We start from the raw sequence: 25,352 nt of genomic DNA on the forward strand, positions 1-25,352 counted from the left end.
CAAAGAACAGAGCCACACACACACACACATCACAAGATGAGCACACAATACACACACAGCACAACACACACACATCGCAACATGACCACACAACACACACATCACAACACACACACAAACACACACACAGCACAACACACACACAAACACACACATCACAACATGAGCACACAATACACACACAGCACAACACACACAAAAACACATCGCAACACACACATCACAACACACACAAACACACACATCACAACATGAGCACACACACACAAACACACACATCACAACATTAGCACACACACAACACAACACACACACATCACAACATGAGCACACAACACACACACAGCACAACACACACACACAAACACACACATCGCAACATGAGCACACAACACACACACACAAACACACAATACACACACAGCAACACATACACACAAACAACACACATCACAACATGAGCACACAGCACACAGACAGCACAATACAAGGCCAGTTTACACACAATGCAGGCTGGTCACTACAAAATAGAGCATTCTGTCCTAGTTTGGGTAATATCTAGAACACTCTCTCATGTGATTAAGTCATATCTATAGGTAGCTTGGATAGTTTCTATAACTCTCGTATGTGTCACCTGCGCAGAGAAGCCGCAGAGGAACCCGAACCAAAAGTGGACGAGCGTGAAGGCGAAGTTCTTGTAGAAGAAGTAGCAGAGGAACTTGCACATGCGGTGGTAGGACCAGCGACCATGGACCAGGAGTAGCCGCTGCAGGTAGCGGAACTGACCGAAGGAGTAGTCGGACGCCAACACCGCCTGCATACCCTCCTGACCGCTAATGCCAACGCCAATGTGAGCCGCTGAGGGGTAAGAGAACACAAAATACAGACATGAAGGGGTAAGGGTAAGAGAACACAACATACAGACATGGAGGGGTAAGAGAACACAACACACAGACATGGAGGGGTAAGAGAACACAACACACAGACATATAGTGGTACAAATTCACAGGTAAAGCAAAGGCTAGAGTTAGACTAACTACCGGTAAATCTAGCATCAAATGTAGACACTGTCACTGCTGATGCTGACACTGTTGAATCTGTGATTTTTCTTCAGATCAAATGTATCTGGCATTTTCCTTAAGTGAGACAACAGCCTGCACTGCAGAAGGACGTGTGTGTCATCTTCACAATTTAGAGAGTCTCACTCATACCCAATCTCAGCTCACAATGCCTATGGCAGGGAATGAAGTTACACTGACAGCAGGACTCATCAATTTACGAGCTCATTTCTCAGCTTTCAGTGGGGGAGGACTTGCACCATTAAACGCTTAATCGAAAGGTGGTGCCTGGAGTTCTCTGCCCTCAGGGTGTAATAAGCAGCAACTAGCCCCAGGGGGCACTGGTTCCTCATTTGTGCTGAGGGGATCATCTCTGTTTGAATCAGAGCTGTGTTTGTTTGACAATGTCTTTGTGCTAATGAGAAAATCTCTGAAACAGACGTGGTAGTTTGACAATGCCCTTTTGCTGATGAGGAGATATAAGAAGTAGTACCAAAAAAGATCTGTCACAGTTTGCCAAGGTCTCTAGCCTTATGAAGGAATCTGTGCGATACTCCTGATAGGACAGTGGTTCTGTCTGAATGGGGATCTGCTGGTTCTCTAGTGGCTCTGTCTGAATGGGGATCTGCTGATTCTCTAGAGGTTCGGGGCAGCAGTAGTGTAGTGGTTAAGGAGCTGGGCTAGCGTGCAGTAGCCTGAAAAGTTGTGGGTTCAATTCTCGGCTTCCACTGTTGTGCTCTTGAGCAAGGCACGTAGCTCCAAGTTGCTCCAGGGACAATGTAATCCCTTGTAGCCTAATGTAGTTGACTTGTGTATTTGGACAACGGTGTCTGCTAATGTATAAATGTATGGTTCTGTTTGAATGGGGATCTGCTGGTTCTCTAATCTCTAGTGGTTCTGTCTGAATGGGGATCTGCTGGTTCTCTAGTGGTTCTGTCTGAATGGGGAAATGCTGGTTCTCTGTCCGAATGGGGATCTGCTGGTTGGCCGCGGTCACTAGGTCATCTGTCTCAGTCTATTGTGTCATCCTATACTGTATATGGATATGGCCTTGATAGTGTTTACAGATATGAAATGTACACATGTTACATGACAACATGGCACAGGTGATATGATATGGGATACGGATATGACTAGTATGATATGCACATGACACAGGTATGATATGGAATATGTACATAACACTAGTATGAAATGGACATGACACAGGTATGAAATAGACATGACACAGGTATGATATACAGTAGGTGTGACACAGGTATAATATAGTAGGTGTGACACAGGTATAGCGTTTTCTTACTCTTGATCATGCTGACGTCGTTGGCACCATCCCCGATGGCGAGGGTGACGGCACGTTTGTGCCGCTTGACCAGCTCGACCACCTGAGCCTTCTGCAGGGGGGTGACCCTGCAGCAGATGACCGTCTTACACAGGCACGCCACGTCCAGTAGCACCTGCTCCAGGTCCACCTCCAGAGCCTGGGCCTGGGGGGGGTGGGGGCAGACGGTGAGAGAGTATGTGTGTGCTCCTTGTGAGCTCACTGCTCCTTGTGTGTGTGTGTGTGTGTGTGGGTTAAATGCAACCAGATGGGTTAAATGCAAAGGACAAATTTCTCTCAGAACAAATAAAGTAAGTTAATTAACTTGGAGAATCAGAGAGCCCATACCTACACACAGGTGTGTACCCCTGTTGGGATATGTTAGGCTCAGCTCACCATCATACAGGAACAAACAGAAATGTCCACGTACTGGAGTTTATGCTCCAAAACAAATCTACTTTAAGTGGACATGCCTCTGTGTTCTTAAATCAGAGAGTTCACTCATTACACCCCAGGGAGCATCAGAGACCTGCTCCAAAGCCTCAGGTCTAGACTCAGGAAGCATCAGAGACCTGCTCCAAAGCCTCAGGTCTAGACTCAGGAAGCATCAGAGACCTGCTCCAAAGCCTCAGGTCTAGACTCAGGAAGCATCAGACCTGCTCCAAAGCCTCAGGGATGGAGAAAATTACTGCAGATCTCTGGAGCAACTCCAGGGGGGAAGTAATGATGATCATTACTTTTGACTTACCAAACTGTGGCCGTTAATGATTAACCCGTACTCTGCAATAATGGTTTCTTCAAACACAGAATCGCTGGTGGAGGAGAAGGACTTCCCGGTGGCGCTGAGCTTGGCACTGCTGGGCCCCAGGATCTGCTCCTTGGCCCTCCTACCACCAGGCAGACAGAGAGGGGAGCGCCAGTCAACACACAAGTCAAGTCAAGTCAAGTAACTTTATTTATGTAACACATTTAAAAACAACAGGAGTTGACCCAAAGTGCTTCACAAGTAAGGCAGAGAGGTCATTAACTGTACATGCGTAAGTGGAAAAGAAGCACTCCATCCACCAGGCAGACAGAAGGGCGGAGGTGTCAGTCAACCCACAGCTGATAACACTATCAACAGACACACCAACACACACACCATAGCATTCCACAGCTGTATCATCCTGGGAGAGTGTATTTGAGCATGTCTCAAACACACTCTCACAGGAGTGCAACACTCCACAGTTCACAGAGCAGGAAGTCTGTTATGTTTTAATTAATGTGCAGAATGCCACACTGCAGAGCTCGTCACTAATGCAGGGCAGAGGAGGTTGGCATCGCGACACAACTCCTCTGAGGCCAATCAGGGCTCGACACCAAACACCAAGCAGCAATGAGCAGCGACAAGCAGCTTTTACACTAATGTAAATGGCTATTTAGCAGACAAGGAAGCAACTGGCCTATTGTGTTTACATATTTACATATTTATCAGGTCTATCATGTTTACACATATTTACATATTTATCAGGTCTATAATGGTTACATATTTTCATATTCATCAGGTCTACCATGTTTACATATTTATCAGATCTCTGAACCATTGAGCTTTAGGCTCATCCTACCTGAGCTCACACCCGACCTCCAGAGACGAGTGTCCTGAGATGATAAACACCTCGTCCATGTCGTCCCGAAGCATGTTGCACGAGTAACCGATGTTCATGGCTGTCTCTGCAACCACAGAAGCAAACATGCAAACATTCATTCATTCATTAATTCATTCATTCACTCATTATTTATTCTCGGAAGTTCATTGAGGGTAGTCTTCATTTTCAGTGATGCTGAGATACAAACAAAGATGTCACATGAGAATCCAGCCTACAAGGCTTTCTCTGAAACCACAACAGGAACCAAGAAATAATACAGAAGTAAAAAAAACATGTTATTGACACTCATGGCTGTCAACTAAAGGTCAGGGTGATATAGCAGCAATAAAATCTGTTTCATTCATCAACTGAGGATTGAGACATCTTTTATATGGTCACTCCCTAAGATAAGAGAACTTTGCACAACTCAGCACGAAATCATTCCGTCCTGGACCCTCCCCCCTCCTGCTTACCGAGTTTGTCTCCGGTGAGGACCCAGATCTTGATGTTGGCCAGGCTTAGGCAGGCTATGGTCTCCGGGACGCCCTCCTGCAGCTTGTCCTCCACGGCTGTGGCACCAAGCAGCTGGCCAGCAGGAAGGAATAAGCTCTTACTCAAATAGTAGTTAGCAGTGTGTGACAGTGAACGGGGGGTAGTTAGTAGTTAGTGGTGTGTGTGTGACTGTGAATGTGAGTGGTGAGTAGGCTGTGAGTAGTTGGTGTGAGTAGTAAGCTGTGAGTGGTTGATGTGAGTAGTTGGCGTGAGAAGTAGGCGGTGAGTAGTTTGTGTGAGTAATTGGACTGAGTAGTAGGCTGTAAATAGTAGGCTGTGATTGGTTGGTGTGAGTAGGATGTGCGTAGTTTTCCTGGTTGTACTAAATTGTGCTTAAATCTGGTTAGAATCATAACCACACTGCACTAATTTGTTAATAACTGTTGCATTCAGGTTAATTCTGCAAACCTACCACCACAAATAGAATTCAATTCTGTGGGAAATACTGTGAGTCGTAGGTTGTGAGTCGGCTGTGAGTAGTTGGTGTTAGTAGTAGGCAGTGAGTAGTTTGTTTGTGTGAGTAGTTGGTGTTAGTAGTAGGCAGTGAGTAGTTTGTGTTGTGCTCACCATCATGTCCTGTTCTATCTCCTCATAGAGCTGGTTGAGCAGCTCCTGCCGGTTCTCCAACACTGTGCTGGCGTACAGCAGCCTTTTCATCCATTCCCCAAACGCGTCCTCCTCCAGGTCTTTGTAAGCCAACGCCAGCGTCCGCAAGCCCTCGCCCGCAAACTCCTGGGACAAACACACAGCACAGTGTTGATAATGTTACAGCATGAAACCATTTTTACCTGTGTTGGGGGCGGGGGGGGGGGGGGGGCTGACACTGCAGCCAGAGTATATAGTTTATTAAGTATATGGTTTATTTTGTACTGGTCCAGACGCATATCTGCTTTAAACAGAGACCGGGAGTAGTACACGCAGGTATAGTGGAGAGGAGTGCACGCAGGACTGATGGAGAGGAGTAGTACACACAGGACTAATGGAGAGGAGTAGTACACACAGGACTGATGGAGAAGAGTGCACGCAGGACTGATGGAGAGGAGTGCACGCAGGACTGATGGAGAGGAGTGCACGCAGGACTGATGGAGAGGAGTACATGCAGGACTGGTTGAGAGGGACATGTGTTTGGCTGGACACGGTGAATGAGGGCTGATTAGGCCCTCAGGCAGATGCATCAATCAGCAGAGAGAAAGAGAGAGAGCTGTGCAATTTCACTTTTCATTCAGCTGCAACAACACAGACTATTCCTAGAGCAGAACAGCACAGACTATTCCTAGAGCAGAACACCATAGACTATTCCTAGAGCAGCACATCGGTCCTAATTTAAGGTGTCATCCTGCTCCCTCTGTCACCTCCATGGCACATAAGATGCAGAAACAGCACAAAGACTTTACTATGTACAAAGGCTTACTATATACAAAGGCTTACTATTCATGGCAGGAAACTCATTCTTTTCAGCTCCTTTCAATGGCACAGAGAAATACATTGATTATAGACTTGGAACACTCTGCATTAATAAGACGTGGACTAAACTTGTGTCACTGAATTAATAGCTATTATGTCCTTCTTTGTATCCCCTGTCTAAAGGCGCAACGAGAAACCCAGCATGCAGCAGTCCTAGGGCATATCTTCAGTTTCCTGCAGTGAATGACGAATCACTTCCTTTATTCACCTCTCACTGAGGCTGTCTCTCAAAGTTGAGGATTGTGCTTGGTAGAATTGAGCCCTGCTGAGTCAAATCTTTCAAAGACGAGGCAAGGCTTCTTCTTAGCATCCGCGAAACACACAATGGAACAGACTAACGAGTGTGCAGGAAGCTGCAGGTGTGCAGGAAGCTGCAGGTGTGGGTTTTTGAAAAACAATGAATCCACCACTGACATTCTCCCACGTCAATTAGTTAAATTATACATGTTTGATTAATTTGCCAAAATAAACCACAGAGCAGCAACCATTAATCGTGAATGCCGCCAGAGAACCGTTGAGCAAAACGCCAGCGGACCACCAGATCTGCCCCCAGTGGGCCGACAGTGGTCCGCCAACCCCTTGCTATCTGGGCTGTGACAGAAGCCTTAAAGGCAGCCAGAGCAGCAGCTCAGTCCTCGGTTCTCATCTTGCTCGACTTGTGGGCGGCTTCTGACACAGTCGGCCACCGCATCCTACTATTCAACCATGGGGATCATAGGGAAAGCGCACTCCTGATTTGAATCCTACTTCACTGGGCGATCGTTCAATGTGTCTAGGCAAGGACAAATATCCGCATCTCACAGAGTAAAGAGTGAGTCTGAGGAAGAATAGAGTGAAGCTCACATTGAGGTGTTCTGAGGTACAGGTAGTATATATGAGTTCTCACATTGAAGTGTTCTGAGGTAGTATGAGTTCTCACATTGAAGTGTTCTGAGGTAGTATGAGTTCTCACATTGAGGTGTTCATACATGAGTTCTCACATTGAGGTGTTCTGAGGTAGTATACATGAGTTCTTACATTGAGGTGTTCTGAGGTAGTATTTATGATTTCTCACATTGAGATGTTCTGAGGTAGTATACATGAGTTCTTCGTTAGAAGGGTGCAGCCTCTCAAACACAATGGTGTCAGCTCCTTTGGAATACAGCTTGATCTCACCCTTTGGGTTTCTTACTGTGGGACACAGAGAGAGAGAGAGAGAGAGAGAGAGTGCTGTTACAGCTAAAGTGTCGCTGGCAGCCTCAGCCTCAGCCTCAGCCATGGGATCAATTCTTATTGATTGGGATATGGAAGGAAAGCCACGCCATAACAAGCTTGACATCCCCTTGCTCAGAGACAGCACAGTTAGCACAAAAAAAATACAATAAATCAATAATAAACAAACAAATAAGCAATAAGAAACTGATACACAACAAAATTGTGATGACAACGAACCCACCGCAGATCTCAGTTCAGACACTCACGTAATGTTAGTTTGTCTGAAACAACCATTTAATACATAACTATGGCAGTAGGCTTTTACAGTCAGTGCGAGGGAGCCTCTTGTCTTTGGTCAGGGACATGAGTGGAGGGTAATTTACCGATGACACTCATTCTCTTGCGGACGTTGCTGAAGTCCAGGAAGGCGAGGAGCTGGTATGTGACGGAGTGGCCCATCTCATCCAGCGTGATGGTCTCGGGAGTTCTGGCCCGGAACACAAATCCAAAGTTCCGCGCAGCAGTGACCAGAGCACCCTCGTCAGGTGACTGTGCCTGGTACACCAGCTCTCCTGAAGAGTCCAGAACAGGACAGATATGTATGAGTATGTGTATGTATGTGTGTGTGTGTGTGTGTGTGTGTGTGTGTGTGTGTGTGTGTGTGTGCAGGTGTACCCTCGCTCCTCTCCTCTGGCATAACAGTGTGGCACAGCGCCAGCAGTCTGAAGAACTCCTGCACACAAGCCCCACCCCCCTTGACAGCCTCCACCAGGCTGCTGTCATGGAAACGGAACTTTGGGTCGCTCAGTGAGTTGAAGGAGAAATCCACACACGGCGTCCTCTGCAGTGGACAACACAGCACACAGTCAGAGCAGGAGGTGGTACACACACACACACACACACACACACACACACACACACACACACACAAACACACTAACACGGCATCCTCTGGAGTGAACACAGCACCACACAGACAAAGTAGAAGGTGGTATACACACACATACACATACACACACACACACACACACACACACACACACACACACACACACACACACACACACACACACACATAGAGGGGACAACACAGCACATGATACAATACTACACAGGGTACATTGTGGTAAATCAGCCCTAAAATTATATTTCCACAAATGAATTATTGATGCTGGTGGTAATGGAGCTAGTAGTGTTGTATGAGGGGAGGAGGTGGTAATAGAGCTAGTAGGTGGTAATAAAGCTAATAGTGTTGTATGGGAGGAGGAGGTGGTGGTAATAGAGCTAGGAAGTGGTAATAGAGCTAGTGGGGTTATACGGGAGGAGGAGGTGGTGGTACTAGAGCTAGTAGTGCAAGGCTGTTTGGTGGAAGCCACTGCAGTGTGTGTGCACAACTGTGTGATGTCACTGGACCTGATGATGAGTCATACCTCAGTAATGTCCACTTTAAGGCCAAAGTCATCATACACATCCCCTGCACATGGGAATATAAGAGAAAAGAGAGCCATTGCAGTTTGTTGAGTGTGTGGCTCTTGTTTGGATGTGTGTGTGTGTGTGTGTGTGTGTGTGTGTGTGTGCTCTTGTGTGTGCGTGTGTGTGTGTGCTGTAGTCTTACCATATGTGGTGCCATTGATGGAGCACTTGTTGAAGACCATGATGTTCTGGGTAAGGGTGCCGGTCTTGTCGGAGAAGATGAACTCCACCTGCCCCAACTCCTCTGTGAGGGTGGTGGTCCGTGCTTCCGCAGGTGTGTTCCGCTGGTTGTAGAACAACTTCCTGTCCCAGTTGATGAAGTAGCTGTGGCCCAGACGCAAGACCTCCACGCTGGAGAATATACACACACACACACACACACACAAATACACACACATACACATACACACACACACACACTCATCAGCAGAGAGATAGCGTGATAGGTGAAGAAACACGCACACACACATACATACACACACACAAAACAGCACATAGAGGAAGATGGGAATGATGTTCATGATGATGATGACGGTGTTGAGGATGATGATGACCATGTTGATGATGACGATGGTGGTGTTGATAATGGTGTTGAGAATAACGATGGTGGTGTTGATGACGGTGTTGAGGAAAACGATGGTGGTGTTGATGACGGCGTTGAGGATGATGATGAGGGTCGTGCTGATAACGGTGTTGAGGATAACGATGGTGTTGTTGATGACTGTGTTAAGGATGACAATGATGGTGTTGAGGATAATGATGGTGGTGTTGATAACGGTGTTGATGACGGTGTTGAGGATGATGATGATGGTGTTGATAACAGTGTTGAGGATGATTATGGTGTTGATGATGGCGATGGTGGTGTTGATGACGGTGTTGAGGATGATTATGGTGTTTATGATGGTCTTGATGATGATGATGATGGTGGTGTTGATAACGGTGTTGATGACGGTGTTGAGGATAGTGATGATGGTGATGATGACAGTGTTGATAATGGTGTTGAGGATAGTGATGATGGTGGTGGTGTTGATAATGGTGTTTAGAATAGTGATGATGGTGGTGGTGTTGATAATGGTGTTGAGGATAGTGATGATGGTGGTGGTGTTGATAATGGTGTTTAGAATAGTGATGATGGTGGTGGTGTTGATAACGGTGTTGAGGATAGTGATGATGGTGGTGGTGTTGATAATGGTGTTTAGAATAGTGATGATGGTGGTGGTGTTGATAACGGTGTTGAGGATAGTGATGATGGTGGTGGTGTTGCTGACGGTGTTGAGGACAGTGATGATGGTGGTGGTGTTGATAACAGCAGGGCTTAAAATTCATTTTTCAAAATGGGGGGGAATTCCCCCCTTAGGTTATTCATGTAGGGGGGATTTACACAATTTGGGGGGGAGGGGGGGTCAATTCTGATACCAAGTCAAGAATTGCGATTTCAATACTTCGATACTTTAAAAAAAAAAAGTGTTTGATTTTGGGGCCCCCACCACCCTAACGTCATCAGTAATATATACTGTAGTGGGATCATTCACAACAGTGGACATCCTAGATTCTGCTTGACTCTCTCCACACACACAAACACACACTGAAAATGATAGCTTATGTGATATGTTTCTATCATATATTTTTGAATTCATATAGAGTGTATTTATTTAATAATGCATTTTTTAAAGTATAGCATTTTACTAGTAATTACTATAGTAGCTAAACATATTTAGTAATTTGAATGCCTCATATTGACGTTTAACCTATAACACTTAGGCATATCTTTAATGTGGTGTGTAGGTCCAATTGAGTGCGCATTGGTGATGAGTAGGTGTAATTCAGTGCCTGTCACTTTAAGAAAATACCTGAGAGTAATTCTATGGAGTAATTAGCCCCCCTTCAACCTGACGGTTTTAGGCTGTAGTCGCTAGTGAATAAAAGTTGTGCATAGTGCGGTATGTGTATGCAAATCATTATGTTTTCTATGTCATTAGATACAATAAATGTTCAAAAAACTAACATGTCAAAGACAATCTTTCTGGGATCAAGTGTTGACGTGACCTGAGCTAGCAGGATAGTTACCAAGGAGCTCTTTCCAGATGTAAAAGTTTGCCATGGTAGCGTAGCCTATTTGCGTAAGCGCAAAGTGGTTCTCTCTCTCTCTCTCTCTCCGTGTGTGTGTGCGTCTGCATGAGGCTATGTTCAATTCAACTCTGTAGTTGATCAGTCCGGTCAATAGCACCGCATTCACGCCACTTAATGATTAGGCTATATTAACATCATCAGACAGGCTGTAAAAGCGTATGCGGGAATTTCTTGCATTATGATGGCTAGAGTGCGCAATACCCGCAATCCCGCAGTGAAATTTAAGCCCTGAACAGTGTTTAGAATAGTGATGATGGTGGTGGTGTTGATAACGGTGTTTAGAATAGTGATGATGGTGGTGGTGTTGATAACGGTGTTGAGGATAGTGATGATGGTGGTGATGTTGCTGACGATGTTGAGGACAGTGATGATGGTGGTGGTGTTGCTGACTCACCTGACGTAGAGGGAGATGGGAACGACGGTGTTGAGGATGATGATGTACGACCAGAAGGTGAGGAAGCCGGAGTAGATGGAGTTGCCCAGCCCCCAGCGCAGCCACGCCCAGAAGGCCCCGCCCACCTGCACCTCCCAGAAGGTGTTGCCCACCGCCAGGATGATCCCCATGCAGATCAGGAAGCCAAATATCTGGAGACCACAATTATCATCATCATCATCATCATCATCATTATCATCACCATCATCATCATCATCACCACCATCACCACAATTATCATCATCATCACCATCATCATTATCACTATCAGCATCATCATCACCATCATCACCATCACCATCATCACCGTTACCATCATCATCACCATCATCATTATCACCACCAGCATCATCATCACCATCACCATCATCACCGTTACCATCATCATCACCATCACCATCATCACTGTTATCATCACCATCATCATCACCATCATCGTTATCATTATTATCATTATTATTATTGCCAGGATGATGCCCATGCAGATCAGGAAGCCACCGGCATTGATTTATTTATCTATTTACTAATTCAAAAATGAATTAATACATTAATAGATGAAGAAGTGCATGCATCTCCACAGTTGAATGATATTTCTCATGCTCTCTTGGCAGGGTGTGGGCGGTGTGAGAGGACTCTGCTCTCCCCATTACTCACACCCAAACACACACACACACACACACATACAGACCCCCCCTCTCTCTCTCACTCTCTATCTCACTTTCTTTCTATCTCTCTGTCACACACACACACACATACACACACACATTGTTGTACACACATTCTCTCACACACACTCTCACACAGACTTTTGCAAGTTGAGCGGTTAGTCACAGGACAGCCAGACTGGGCAGAAAAATCAGCAGCAGCAGGTCAGCTATCAAATCGTCTATGCTGGTCTTCTTAAACATGCTAAACACACACACTCACCCACAAACACACTAACACACACACACACTCACCCACAGCACCAGCGTGTTCATCAGTTTGTCTATGCTGGTCCTCTTAAAGGTGCTCCTCCCACAGTTCTGCATCAGTTTGGTCTGGGGTCCTGAACAGCAGCAGAGGGGTTTCAATCACACACACACACACACACACACACACACACACACACACACACACAGACACACACACAGGCCAGAGAGTCAGAGGGATGAGTGTGTTCTTCTGTGTGTGTCAGTGTGTGTGTGTGTGTGTGTGTGTGTGTGTGTGTGTGGTGTGTGTGTATGTGTGTGTGTGTGTGTGTGTGTGTGTGCAGTCAGATGTACCGGCAAACACCACCAGGCCGAAGCACCAGTCGGTGTTCCTGAGGACACACCCCCTCAGCAGCATGCGCTCGTTGTCCAGCGGGTGTTTGCTCCCGCACCAGTGCAGCGTCCCCGTGAAGCGGTCCAGCTTGTTATTGGGCGGCTCGCAGATCACCTCACCTGGTAGAGGGACAGGGGGCCGTTAGCCATTAGCTGTTAGCTTGGCGACTGACCAGAGGGACAGGGGGCCATTAGTCGTTAACCTGACGACTGACCTGTCATTGGCCTTTAGACAAACTAGCACAAAGTAGAGGGCAGGAGCTGTTAGCGCATGCTCAAGCATTTTATACCTCTCAGGGCAAACAGGACACATAGGTCTTTATTTAGAGATACCATACCTATCTTAACAGTGCACACACACACACACACACACACACAGGAAAAGGCACCAGATAAAAACACTTTATCCAAGCTATAATTGACCATTTGAGAATGTTTCATGTACAGAAGAGGCTGCCATAGACATTACTAATAACATTCAAAAAAGATATCACCAATCCCTACATCTGAGATCGTCATCAGTCAGCCTCTGAAACTGACATCACATTACCACAAAGAGTAAATATCATCATAACCTTGGATCTATCACTGGTCATAACCTCACAGTACATCACTAATCATTTTCATCATTGATAATAACCTCAGAATATACATTACTGATCATAACCACATAGTATATATTACTGATCATAACCACAGAGTATATATTACTGATCAGGGCCTAGAAAAAAGTCATCACTAGTCACAGTCTGAAAGGATGATACCACTAATCGTAGCGCTAGAGAAAGACATCACTAACAATAGCTCAAGAACAAAATGGAATAACCATTATCAGATCACTAACAATAGCTCAAGAACAGAATGGACTTATCATTATCACTGCCTCAGAACAACAGCCTGGATGCCCCCTTCTCTTTCTCCTTCTCTCATTCTCCTTCTCTCCTCTTTTTTCTCTCGATTTCCCTCTCTCCAGCAGAAACATGCTCACATCAGCCTCCTGTGCAGCACTTTAATCTAATTGTGCTGCTTCAAAAATAGACATGAGTGCCACATTCGAAACTCTACCATGGCACCTCAAAACTCTACAATGGCACCTCAAAACTCTACAATGGCACCTCAAAACTCTTAGCCTGGAAGCCAGCCGAACTTAGCCCTGCCCACAACATTTGAGGTCGGGAAGTTCGGTCTGGACTTGTTCAGTTGTGAAGCAACTATGCCCGAACCAGAGCGGTTTGAACCAGAAGAACTCCTGAATGGTTTTGTTTAGATGTTTAGAGCTGATAATGCAAATGACAGAGGACAGATGTAGCTTGCTAGTGACAAAATATTAGCTTTCAGCATGGTACGATGTCTTTGTAAATGACGTTTAATTACAAAGTGTTTCATTCATCCCGGTTCTCCCTAACAAATACACTGTTGCTAGAAGGTAAACATTTAGATTTCACCATTGCGTCTGTTGTAGAAGATATTGACAGTGCAATAACTTTAAAAAACGACCAGAAAACAATGTTAAGGCAATTGTGGAATTATGGTTCGGGTGATCTTCCTACAGGATTTACAGTACCCCCTGTATCGGTTTAAACTCGCCCCATAATCACATCCTAATGGAGCAGTATCAGACTTAAATTCGACTAGAATTGAGTATGGCTTCGTCAGGCTACAAAACTCTACCATAGCACCACACAACTCTACCATGGCACCTCAAAACTCTACCATGGCACCTCAAAACTCTACCATGGCACCTCAAAACTCTGCCGTGGAACCTCAAAGCTGTACTATGGGGCCATGCCAGCTCTGTATGCTCGTTGTTGAACACAGCATTTCGTCAAAATACATTTTGATGGCCACACGAAAGGAGTGCTTAAGAAAACATGTTACCGTCAAACTCGGCAAGTTTGGAGATATCGGTTCCCAGGTCCGAAGTCACAGTCAAGGCCTGCCGGACTTTTAAATTAGTTTCCCTGTCCGGAGAAAAAGGAGATGACAGAGAAGATGTGATCAGCATTGCAGGGGCAGACTGAGCCACGTTTTAAACCGAGGATCATCAAGTGTCAGAAGTATTAGGACTTTCGTGTCGTGTTGTGTGTGACTGCCCAAACACTGTGTCTCTATTAGAGTCAGAAGTGCAGGACTGTCGTGTCGTGTCGTGTCGTGTCGTGTCGTGTGTGTGCCTGCCCGAACACTGCGTCTCTATTAGGACCCATTTTGTATGTGAACCATTTTGGACCTCACAGCATTTTGTGTCTCCTGAACACTGAGGGTCCATTGCACTGCTCTACGGCCTAAGTCTCACCCGTCCAGCTCTGCTGTCTCGATGTAGCACAGGCCATACGGCTCACTACTGGACAGGAGGAGGAGGTCTGCCTGAGAGAGAGAGGTGGAGAGAGAGAGTGTGTGTGAGAGAGAGAGTGAGTAGAGTGAAAGTAAGAGAGAAAGAGAGGAAGATAGAGAGAAGAGAGAGAGGGAAAGAGAATAAATAAAGAGAGAGAGACAAAAGAGAGAGAGATACAGACAGGGATAATAAATCATGCATTGCTCTGTGGGAGACCCCTGATGCATTAGAGAAACCCCAACACACACATGCACATATGCACACTCACTCACACACATATACACCAGGGATGGTAAATTAGCACCCGCCACCTGCCAAATGCGGGTGAATTTGTGTACTGGTGGTACCCTGGAAATCCAGAGTTCTCGCAAGAGCACAATTTGAATTTGCTCAGTGAGTGACTTTGACGATGAGGAATAATAGTCATTAGGCTTATACGAGATGAACTGCGGGGTAACTGTGGCTGACTTCCTACGTCAACGTGAACTTAAAATTGTCAAAATTCTAGCCGGGAGGAGTTAGAACAGATGGCAGCTTGTCCCAAACAAATCAGCTGCAGTTTACCTGACGTGACTCGCTGCAGATAGAAATCGAATTTTGCAGAGGTGGGACCAAGTCACTGTTTGGCAAGTCACAAGTAAGTCCCAAGTCTTAGCAGTCAAGTCCAAGTCAAGTCCCAAGTAAATACAGAGAAGGGCAAGTCGAGTCCAAGTCCAAGTCACATCAAAGCCAAGTCGAGTCCAAGTCCAAGTCCCAATCTTTTTCAAGTCCTGAACAAGTCATCAGGTACTCTTCACTTAATAATGCCATTATTAGACTATCGATCATAATTTTAGCACTTCCATCTAATCCACAGAATTTTTTTTATAAATACAGATTAAAATATGTTCAATGTTTCTGTCTTGTAATCTTTTACGACATATGCATGTGCATACCTGTGTAATATACACATGTGCATACCTGAGTAATCTCTACAAAATGGATAGCTACATGACACTCAGCACAGCTGCAACTATATATAATGTTTTTCCAAATTGCGGAGCCCACTGTAAGGACGAGTAATAATTTGACTGATGGTATTTCACTGCGCTAGGCCACAGATTTGCCTGCAAACAATTTATTAGGCTGTCTGCCAGTGGTGACTCATAAGGGAAGCCAAGGTCAATACTTTTATATTATTTAAAAGATAATAATGACAGTAATTTTGTTTTAAAGTATTCATTTCTTAAGAAATACTAGACATTTGATGCTGTTTATCTAATTTGTAAATGGTGCACGGTCACTTTAAGCCCATTGTGTGCCACTGTCCACACGTTCTCATAATGATCTTTTTTTACCAGCTCCGTTCAAATATAGCCTATGGCTAGTCCACAAACTTGTTTGTGCCACATGTATAGCACAATTTTAACAATGATAAGCATGATATTAAGTTGGCACAAACAGCTTTCATTCCTTTGGAAAGAGAAGCATGTATGACATGATGCTTGCTTGACATTTTCTGTTTGCAATTAAAAGTGAATTATGAGCCTGGTAGCCAGTAGCCACCTAGCTACAGTAGCTGAGTGGAATGCGTTTCAATCGGCATATCATGTGCTTCATGTAAATAAATTATTGAATACTTCAAGACTCACCAGTTCCATTACACAAGGCAAAGACAACTCTTCATAATATTCTTGTCCACTTTCCAAATCACAGTGAGTGCAGCTATGTCATAGTGACCTGGATCTCATAGTTTATAACAGTATAGTAGGCTAGTGAGAAACGGATAAATTCACAATCTCCTCTAATCTCGTATTTTTTTGCCTCCACGATTTCTTTTTATATGTTTCTTATATTTAAAAGAAGATATCAATCATCATCAACAATGACAAGCCAGCTGGAACCTACTCGTTTTCTCTCCCTCTCGTGCGTGCTTAGATGTGTTCTCAATTAAATGCAGTAGCTTAGCATAAGTTTAAGTTGGATCTTAATGGAGAGGACTCGAAAAGTATCATCTTTATGTAACATGCTGTTGGTGCTTTTTGACAAGCGTTCTCTAACAAGAGTGCAAATCAGTTTGCAGTAAAGCTACTAGTGATTGGCTAAATGTTGGTCCTTCCTCTGTCTCTTGGTGCCCTACACACAGTGCGTAACGCGTGTGGGGGTAGTGGCAGTAATCTACTGAACTGTGCTCTGGCCGCTTGTCTCCGCTATTTTTATTTTTTATTTTTTTTTAGTCGCGGGAAAGCGTCTCTGGGTTGACTGGTACACGATCAGGAAATTTAGTTTTTGATTCGAGACATGTCAAGTCATCACAAGTCAAAGAGGCAAAGTCCGAGTCAAGTCTTGAGTGAATAGTATTCAAGTCCAAGTCGAGTCGCAAGTCATGCCGAATTTTATCAAGTCAAGTCTGAAGTCATTAAAATCATGACTCGAGTCTGACTCGAGTCCAAGTCATGTGACTCGAGTCCACATGTCTGGAATTTTGTGTACAATAAATACAATTTAACTTTCCTTCTTAGTCATTAAATTGAGCATGATGCTCCAGAAATCACACGAACGAGTCTTAAGGGAGCCACACCACTTTTATGACAAGACACTATGGAATATGAATGTGGTTCTGTTGACCTTTAGTTTTATTGCTACTGTGCTTGGAGGACAGTTGGTAGGATTAGGGCAAAATTTAGCACATTTTAATCGTATCGCAATAATGCAGATAACTGATCATTTTGGTTACTATAATCATGATATCACATTTTCATACCATTTCTCTAGTGGCCGGTAAAAAAGTTGAGTAGCTGGTAGATTTTGGAATCCACCAGCCACAGTGGCAGGTGGACAAAATATTTAATTTCCACCCCAGATACACACACACACATACAAATACATGCACACACACATGCACAGACTGTGGTCAAAATGACTTCAAACAGTCTTCTCACTCTCTGGAAATTTCCACAGAGGAAGACTTCAGGGGCACAGAAGGATGAAGGGAACCATTTTCTCATAGCACATATGCATACATACATATGCATGCATCATAAAAATGATACCACAACACACATGCACATGCATGCACACACACACACACACACACAAACACACACACACACACACACACACACAAAGCCCTTTGTATCCCCTCGAGCATCAGATAATAAACTTACAGCGACAAATTGATTATTCTCCAGCTTGATGATGTCTCCCACGCGAACATTCATCCACTTCTCATTCTGCAGCCTAAAAAGCGCCCGCGCACGCACACACACACACACACACGCACACACACACACACACACACACACACATACGTGAGAGAAGTTGGCAAAGACCAGCCACTGTGCTACTCCTTTCCTCTCTTCTCCGTTCAGGTGAAGGAGGGGAAAAAAATGAAAGAAAGGCAGAAAGAAAGGAGGAAGAGAAAAGAGGAAGAGTGTGTGAGGAACTTACTTTCCCCGGATGAGGACCTGAGACTGGCGGTTGTTGACCTGCTGGTCACTCTTGTGGCGAAACTGCAACCGAGAACGCACCAGTTACTGCCAGGGTACTTAACCAGGGTAATATCAACATCAGTGAGTAAAGGTGATGTAATCTCAGAGAAGGGTAATTGACCAGGTTAATATCAGCATCAGTGAGTAAAGGTGATGTAATCTCAGAGAAGGGTAATTGACCAGGGTAATATCAGCATCAGTGAGTATAGGTGATGTAATGTCAGAGAAGGGTAATTGACCAGGGTAATATCAGCATCAGTGAGTATAGGTGATGTAATCTCAGAGAGGGGTAATATCTGACACCACTGCTACAGTAGTGTGTCCTTAGAGTAAGCTGGTGAATTCATGTTTTTTTCTCTCTATGTTACAGATTACCGTAAATAGTACTTGGTGCTCACAAAGCATGACCAGAGACTCTGTGTTAGACGTTTGCATCAATTAAAAGTCTCAAAAAGCTATTTGTGTGCTCCGGTCCTTCCCTGGGTCATTTGAAGTGGCCCAGGGCCTGCTGCTAGTACTTGATGCTAATTTACATTCTCCAACACGGCCCCTGGTAGTGATTATAAAGGAGCATACAGGTAACTGATTATGGGATTAAAATAGCCCAAATGGTTTTAAGTGGCGTAGAGCTGACTGAAAATAGAGTTAAAATAGAGTTAAAATAGAGTTAAACTAGAGTTAAGATAGAGTTAAGGCCCATTCACACCAAGAACGATAACGATAACTATAACTATAACCATAACGATAAAAGCGTTCACACTGAACAACGATAAACAAAGTCTCTCATTGTGTTAATAAATGTGAGGGCTAAAATTCGATGGGTTCTGATTGGCTATTAGCATTTTATCGTTGTGAAAATCGCTCTGAAAGTGATCCCCAACGATATCGTTCTTCATGTCGTTATCGTTATAGTTTATGTGTGAACGTCGTCATTCATATTAACGAGAACGATATTTATTTATAGTTATCGTTATCGTTTTTGGTGTGAATGGGCCTTTAAGCTAGAGTTAAACTGCAGCTGTGACGGAGTGACTCACATAGTCGTCAGTAGCGTCTTTGACGGCGGAGATGGTCAGCACCATCACCAGAGGCACTATGGTGGTGAACCAGGACAGAGAGGAGATCTCTGGAATCAGCTGAGGAGACAGGAGAGGCCATTACTCAAGTTCCGGAACATACTCCTCGCTACTCCTGAAGTACACTCTCTCTACTCCTGAAGTACACTCTCCTCGCTACTCCTGAAGTACACTCTCCTTGCTACTCCTGAAGTACACTCTCTCTACTCCTGAAGTACACTCTCTACTCTATTCCTGAAATACACTCTCTTCCTTTCTCAATACTGAAGTGCACTCTAAAAAAAACTAAGTATAAGTATATATACTCTTTTGATCCCGTGAGGGAAATTTGGTCTCTGCATTTATCCCAATCTGTGAATTAGTGAAACACACTCAGCACACAGTGAACACACAGTGAGGTGAAGCACACACTAATACCGGTGCAGTGAGCTGCCTGCAACAACAGCGGCGCTCGGGGAGCAGTGAGTGGTTAGGTGCCTTGCTCAAGGGCACTTCAGCCGTGCCTACTGTTCGGGGTTCGAACCGGCAACCCTCCAGTTACAAGTCCGAAGCGCTAACCAGTAGGCCACGGCTGATGTTAGGTGACTGCTGTACCCATGCTGTGCCCATGTAGTCTGCTGTACCCATGTAGTCTGCTGTACCCATGCTGTGCCCATGTAGTCTGCTGTACCCATGCTGTACCCATGTAGTCTGCTGTACCCATGCTGTGCCCATGTAGTCTGCTGTACCCATGCTGTACCCATGCTGTGCCCATGTAGTCGGCTGTACCCATGCTGTGCCCATGTAGTCTGCTGTACCCATGCTGTACCCATGCTGTGCCCATGTAGTTGGTTGTACCCATGCTGTACCTATGTTGGCTGTTCCTGTGGGTGGTTACCTGCAGTATCAGCAGCACTACGAAGTAGGCATTGGCCACCCGCTGGGACTGTTCAAAGAGGTTGATGGGCAGGAAGGTGAAGATGTTGTACTTTGAGGTTTTGATCCGGTTGTCCTGAGCGGATGAGACAATAACAAAATGCACCCTACACTTTTACAATGAAGTTACTCACCACAGCACCCCTACACCTCTACTCCCTTTGTGGGGTAAGTTACAGGGAGAGATTAGACTCATTAGCGCTCATTGTGGGGTAAATTACAGGGAGAGATTAGACCCATTAACGCTCATTGTGGGGTGAATTACAGGGAGAGATTAGACCCATTAACACTCATTGTGGGGTAAATTATAGGGAGAGATTAGACCCATTAACGCTCATTGTGAGATAAATTACAGGGCGAGATTAGACCCATTAACGCTCTTTGTGAGGTAAATTACAAAGAGGGAGATTAGACCCATTAACGCTCATTGTGGGGTAAATTACAGGGAGAGATTAGACCCATTAACGCTCATTGTGGGGTGAATTACAGGGAGAGATTAGACCCATTAACGCTCTTTGTGAGGTAAATTACAAAGAGGGAGATTAGACCCATTAACGCTCATTGTGGGGTAAATTACAGGGAGAGATTAGACCCATTAACGCTCATTGTGGGGTGAATTACAGGGAGAGATTAGACCCATTAACACTCATTGTGGGGTAAATTATAGGGAGAGATTAGACCCATTAACGCTCGTTGTGAGATAAATTACAGGGCGAGATTAGACCCATTAACGCTCTTTGTGAGGTAAATTACAAAGAGGGAGATTAGACCCATTAACGCTCATTGTGGGGTAAATTACAGGGAGAGATTAGACCCATTAACGCTCATTGTGAGATAAATTACAGGGAGAGATTAGACCCATTAACGCTCTTTGTGAGGTAAATTACAAAGAGGGAGATTAGACCCATTAACACTCATTGTGGTGTAAATTACAAGGAGAGATTAGACCCATTCAAGTTCATTGTGAGGTAAATTACAGGGAAAGAGATTAGACCCATTAATGCTCTTTGTGAGGCTAATAACGGGCATACCAGCTGACACAATCAGTTCTCACATGTTCCTACTTGAGTAATATCAGCATCAGTGAGTAAAGGTGATGTAATCTCAGAGAAGGGTAATTGACCAGGGTAATATCAGCATCAGTGAGTATAGGTGATGTAATGTCAGAGAAGGGTAATTGACCAGGGTAATATCAGCATCAGTGAGTATAGGTGATGTAATCTCAGAGAGGGGTAATATCTGACACCACTGCTACAGTAGTGTGTCCTTAGAGTAAGCTGGTGAATTCATGTTTTTTTCTCTCTATGTTACAGATTACCGTAAATAGTACTTGGTGCTCACAAAGCATGACCAGAGACTCTGTGTTAGACGTTTGCATCAATTAACACTCGGTATCATGTTTCAACACACTTTAGGTCAATATCACACCGGAATTCTCCTTTAAGAACACTGTGCCCCTAATAGCACCGCAGTCACGCTATCCGGAAAAAATTCTTTGGTCACCTCTATTAACGATTTACAGCTCCCATTGACTTTTATTCAACACATGTAAACAATGGGGGAGCCGTAAATAGGCCGTAACTAAGTTGTTGCTGCTGCATTTAATGTGTACAGACCCTGAGCAAGCTACTGACGAGGTTTGGTGCTGTTTTGAACAATATGGTTGAAAAAATGCTATTTGGGAAGTGTTTAGCTTACTGCCCTTAGCTAATCCACTGTTTGCTATTTGGGGCCATAGCATATACCAGGCCAAGCTCTGAAGTGGTTGATCAACGAAAATGACTGTCTCCATGGCTTATTTGATGTGTTTTAATGCGGAAAAACACCCTTGGGTCAATTTTAGCAGGAATTACACTTTAACTAGCTTCACCACTGCATCACTGTCTTTTCTGGATCTTGGTTCTACTGAAAGACTCCGAAGTAATGCTGCTTTTCTCTCCCTCTAATAGAGTCTATGACATAGACGACTCATGAGCATGTTTGGTGGTAATAGTGCTTTAGATTTTTTTTTGTCCTTGCGCAATTGTTGCCTCATTATTGAATGATGAAGGATGAGTCACATTGTCTACTTCTCTTGTCTACTTCTCTCACACACAGACACACACACACACACACACACACAGCTGTAGTGTACTCACTGCGTAGGAGAACTTCTCATTGTAAACTCGGTCATTGGCTCGGACACGCCTCTCTTCCTCTACACAACCTGGGGGAAGGTGAGGAGGAATTTAACACTGACACAAATACTCAACATGAGATATGTCAAAATATATTCAACATTAAAGCTGCAGTTGGCAAGTCTGACAGACTGAGGGGAGTTAGCCAACATTTTGAATGTTTACAACTCTCCTGTCCCTCCCCCACTACAACCGAGCACCCTCTCATCGAGTTTGTGCTCGTCAGTGCGCACTAGACTGACTAGTGATTGACAGTCAGATCTCACACAGCCCTGCTCTGATTGGACCAGAAGAACCGGGAGCTGTGGATTTTTGTAAAACAAATAACAGGTTCTAGGTGGAGGTAGAACTGCTGGGGTTTTTCTAAAACCATCTGATTTATGTTGTTCTGCCAGAGCAAAGTGTCGGTTTCAGTGATTATGATACAAAAAATCTTGCCAACTGCAGCTTTAAATACTGGCAGATAGATTAAAATCAAACTCGAATTAACATCAAATACTTACAAAGATACTAAACATGAAATGCTGACAAATATATTAAACATCAAATACTGACAAATGTACATTTTCATGTTCTAGATCTATTCAGAGGGAGACCACAAGTCATTAGTATAACAGCCCAATAATCTCACACAAAGACCTGCTAAGACTTCCCTCAGTGACCTGACTTTAAGTATTAAATCTCCATTCACAGTTTTCATCCAAACACAGGAACAGACAAGATCATGGGCTCCGTGTATATGAGGGGAAAGCACCCATACCCCTGGAAGAACACCTTGACCCTGGTCATACTGCCCAGTGATAGAGCGTCATCTCCATGACGTGTGATGTCCGGATGTTGCGGTGCGGCTGCCCGCTACCCCTGAAGTGAATGCAGCTGATCCGAACGGGACTCAGACCGTGATTCACAAACACCCTTTTATTAGCACATTAGCACAAACATAGTATTCCAGCACACACACAAACATGGACAAAGACAATGAAACACGGTGCGAACAGTTCAAAAACATGGACAAAAACTACACGCTGCAGCCGCGCTGGCTTCCGGGTGCTGTAGGCTGGGAAAGGACCCGACGTGAAGTCGGGAAGGACTTTGTGCATTGGGGGATGTGAAGTCAGAGATGTGGGGGGATCAAGTGTGTGGGATAAGAGGGGTGTTTTTGTCTTTCATGTGTTAGGGGAATATTTAAGGGGGATACAGAGGATGTATAATGATGCTAGGCATTGTGTTGACTATGTATGGTGATATTTGACCAGAAATGTATGTTTGTAGAGATGATTGATTTTGGTTGTTATAGTGGGTCAGGCCAGGCAAAATATATTCTTGGCCAAAACAGGTCTAAAAGAGAGAAGTGTCTGAAGTGAGCTTGAGACAGCACCTAGACCTTGAATAGCTGTACGCATCAGTCAATACTTGTGAGGGGAGAATTGTTATTTTTTTGAGTTGTGATTATTGAAGCTATTTTGGAAGTTTAAGTTTTAGTGTTGAGAGTTGTTGCATTGGAGATTTTTTTTTCTTTTTTTTGTTTATTTCAGTTAGTTTTTTTTTTTCTTTTTCCTGACTGGCATGCTTATCTGCGGTGAAAGTAAATAAAACGCTTACAACTGCCTTTGCCCAAACATCTGACGCACTGCCTCCAGTTTTTCCACCGCAGTGAGGTTAACCCGACTACACCGGACAAGAGCGTCGGCGTCAGCTCCATGATGTGTGATGTCATCTACCTTGTTTGGACTCTTTCCTGCGTGGCGTCCAGCCTCCTCTCCACGGCACTAACGTCCCCAGCCATCTCGCCGCCATCGCCCGTCCACACCGCAGTCATGCTTACGCGGCACACACAGAGTTAAGCGGTCAGTAACTCACCGGAGGCAGGAGACACACCCGCTACGTAGGGGAGAAGGCGACGCTTTACATGCCCCCCACACACACACACACATTTTACACTCAAACCAACCAAAACCTCATCGGCTCACATGATGACCCACAGAGAGAGGGGCTGGACAGCAGAGCACAGCAAAGCTTAATACCTGTCCTCACAGGCTTCTGCAAACAGAGCGTGAAGTTGTGTGTGTGTGTGTATGTGTGTTTCTGCGCTGGAATGTGGCTGGATGCTGTCTGCACATGTCTACCTACCCAGAGCAGAGTAGGAAGATACAGTTACTTACCACCCCCCCCCCCCCACACACACACACACACACACACACACACACGGCCATTACATATGGACTCTACGCCTTCAGACACAATCACTCACTACATACACATTAACTCTCTCACACACACATACACACATATGGGCTCTACGCATTCAGACACAACCATCACCGCACACACACTGCATATGGGCTCTATGCATTCAGACACAACCATCACCACACACACACTGCATATGGGCTCTACGCATTCAGACACAACCATCACCACACACACACTGCATATGGGCTCTACGCATTCAGAAACAACCATCACCACACACACCTGGCTGTGATGGTAAGAGGATGGAGGTCATCAGGACACACACATCACACACACCACAGACTAGCCACAAAGTCAATGAGCACAAAGCGGCACACACACGTCACACAGAGGGTACACACACACACACATCATACAGATGACGCACACACACGTCACACAGAGGGTACACACACACACACATCATACAGATGACACACACACACATCATACAGAGGGTACACACACACATCACACACACGTCACACTGAGGGTACACACACACACACACATCAGACACACACGTCACACAGAGGGTACTCACACACACATCACACACACGTCACACAGAGGGTACACACAACGTCACACACACGTCA

At 44.8% G+C, this 25,352-nt stretch overlaps 1 protein-coding gene across 13 annotated transcripts in view; it reads right to left on the minus strand.

Annotated features, from left to right (window-relative positions):
• atp8b4 (ATPase phospholipid transporting 8B4) overlaps window positions 1-25,352 on the minus strand; it is a 34,071-nt gene that overhangs the window by 3,467 nt on the left and 5,252 nt on the right. For 6 of the 13 annotated variants that reach the window (XM_042109955.1, XM_042109954.1, XM_042109956.1 and 3 more), the window contains 22 exons: window positions 24,243-24,341; window positions 22,483-22,550; window positions 20,307-20,420; window positions 19,391-19,489; window positions 18,313-18,374; window positions 18,030-18,102; window positions 14,845-14,915; window positions 14,430-14,512; window positions 12,513-12,671; window positions 12,207-12,295; window positions 11,209-11,399; window positions 8,827-9,035; window positions 8,642-8,685; window positions 7,887-8,052; window positions 7,595-7,783; window positions 7,072-7,187; window positions 5,121-5,285; window positions 4,475-4,586; window positions 3,981-4,086; window positions 3,125-3,263; window positions 2,359-2,542; window positions 635-858 (listed from right to left, as the gene is read on the minus strand). In XM_042109955.1, coding sequence (XP_041965889.1) covers window positions 635-858; window positions 2,359-2,542; window positions 3,125-3,263; window positions 3,981-4,086; window positions 4,475-4,586; window positions 5,121-5,285; window positions 7,072-7,187; window positions 7,595-7,783; window positions 7,887-8,052; window positions 8,642-8,685; window positions 8,827-9,035; window positions 11,209-11,399; window positions 12,207-12,295; window positions 12,513-12,671; window positions 14,430-14,512; window positions 14,845-14,915; window positions 18,030-18,102; window positions 18,313-18,374; window positions 19,391-19,489; window positions 20,307-20,420; window positions 22,483-22,550; window positions 24,243-24,318 — 2,739 coding nt within the window. In that variant the 5' untranslated portion in view covers window positions 24,319-24,341. Of the gene's footprint in view, window positions 1-634; window positions 859-2,358; window positions 2,543-3,124; window positions 3,264-3,980; window positions 4,087-4,474; window positions 4,587-5,120; window positions 5,286-7,071; window positions 7,188-7,594; window positions 7,784-7,886; window positions 8,053-8,641; window positions 8,686-8,826; window positions 9,036-11,208; window positions 11,400-12,206; window positions 12,296-12,512; window positions 12,672-14,429; window positions 14,513-14,844; window positions 14,916-18,029; window positions 18,103-18,312; window positions 18,375-19,390; window positions 19,490-20,306; window positions 20,421-22,482; window positions 22,551-24,242; window positions 24,403-25,352 lie in introns of all 13 variants that reach the window. The other 7 variants (XM_042109951.1, XM_042109950.1, XM_042109949.1 and 4 more) reach the window with 2 other exon arrangements.

Source organism: Alosa sapidissima, chromosome 11 (genome assembly GCF_018492685.1).
Source record: "Alosa sapidissima isolate fAloSap1 chromosome 11, fAloSap1.pri, whole genome shotgun sequence".
NCBI classification, from domain to species: Eukaryota; Metazoa; Chordata; class Actinopteri; order Clupeiformes; family Clupeidae; genus Alosa; species Alosa sapidissima.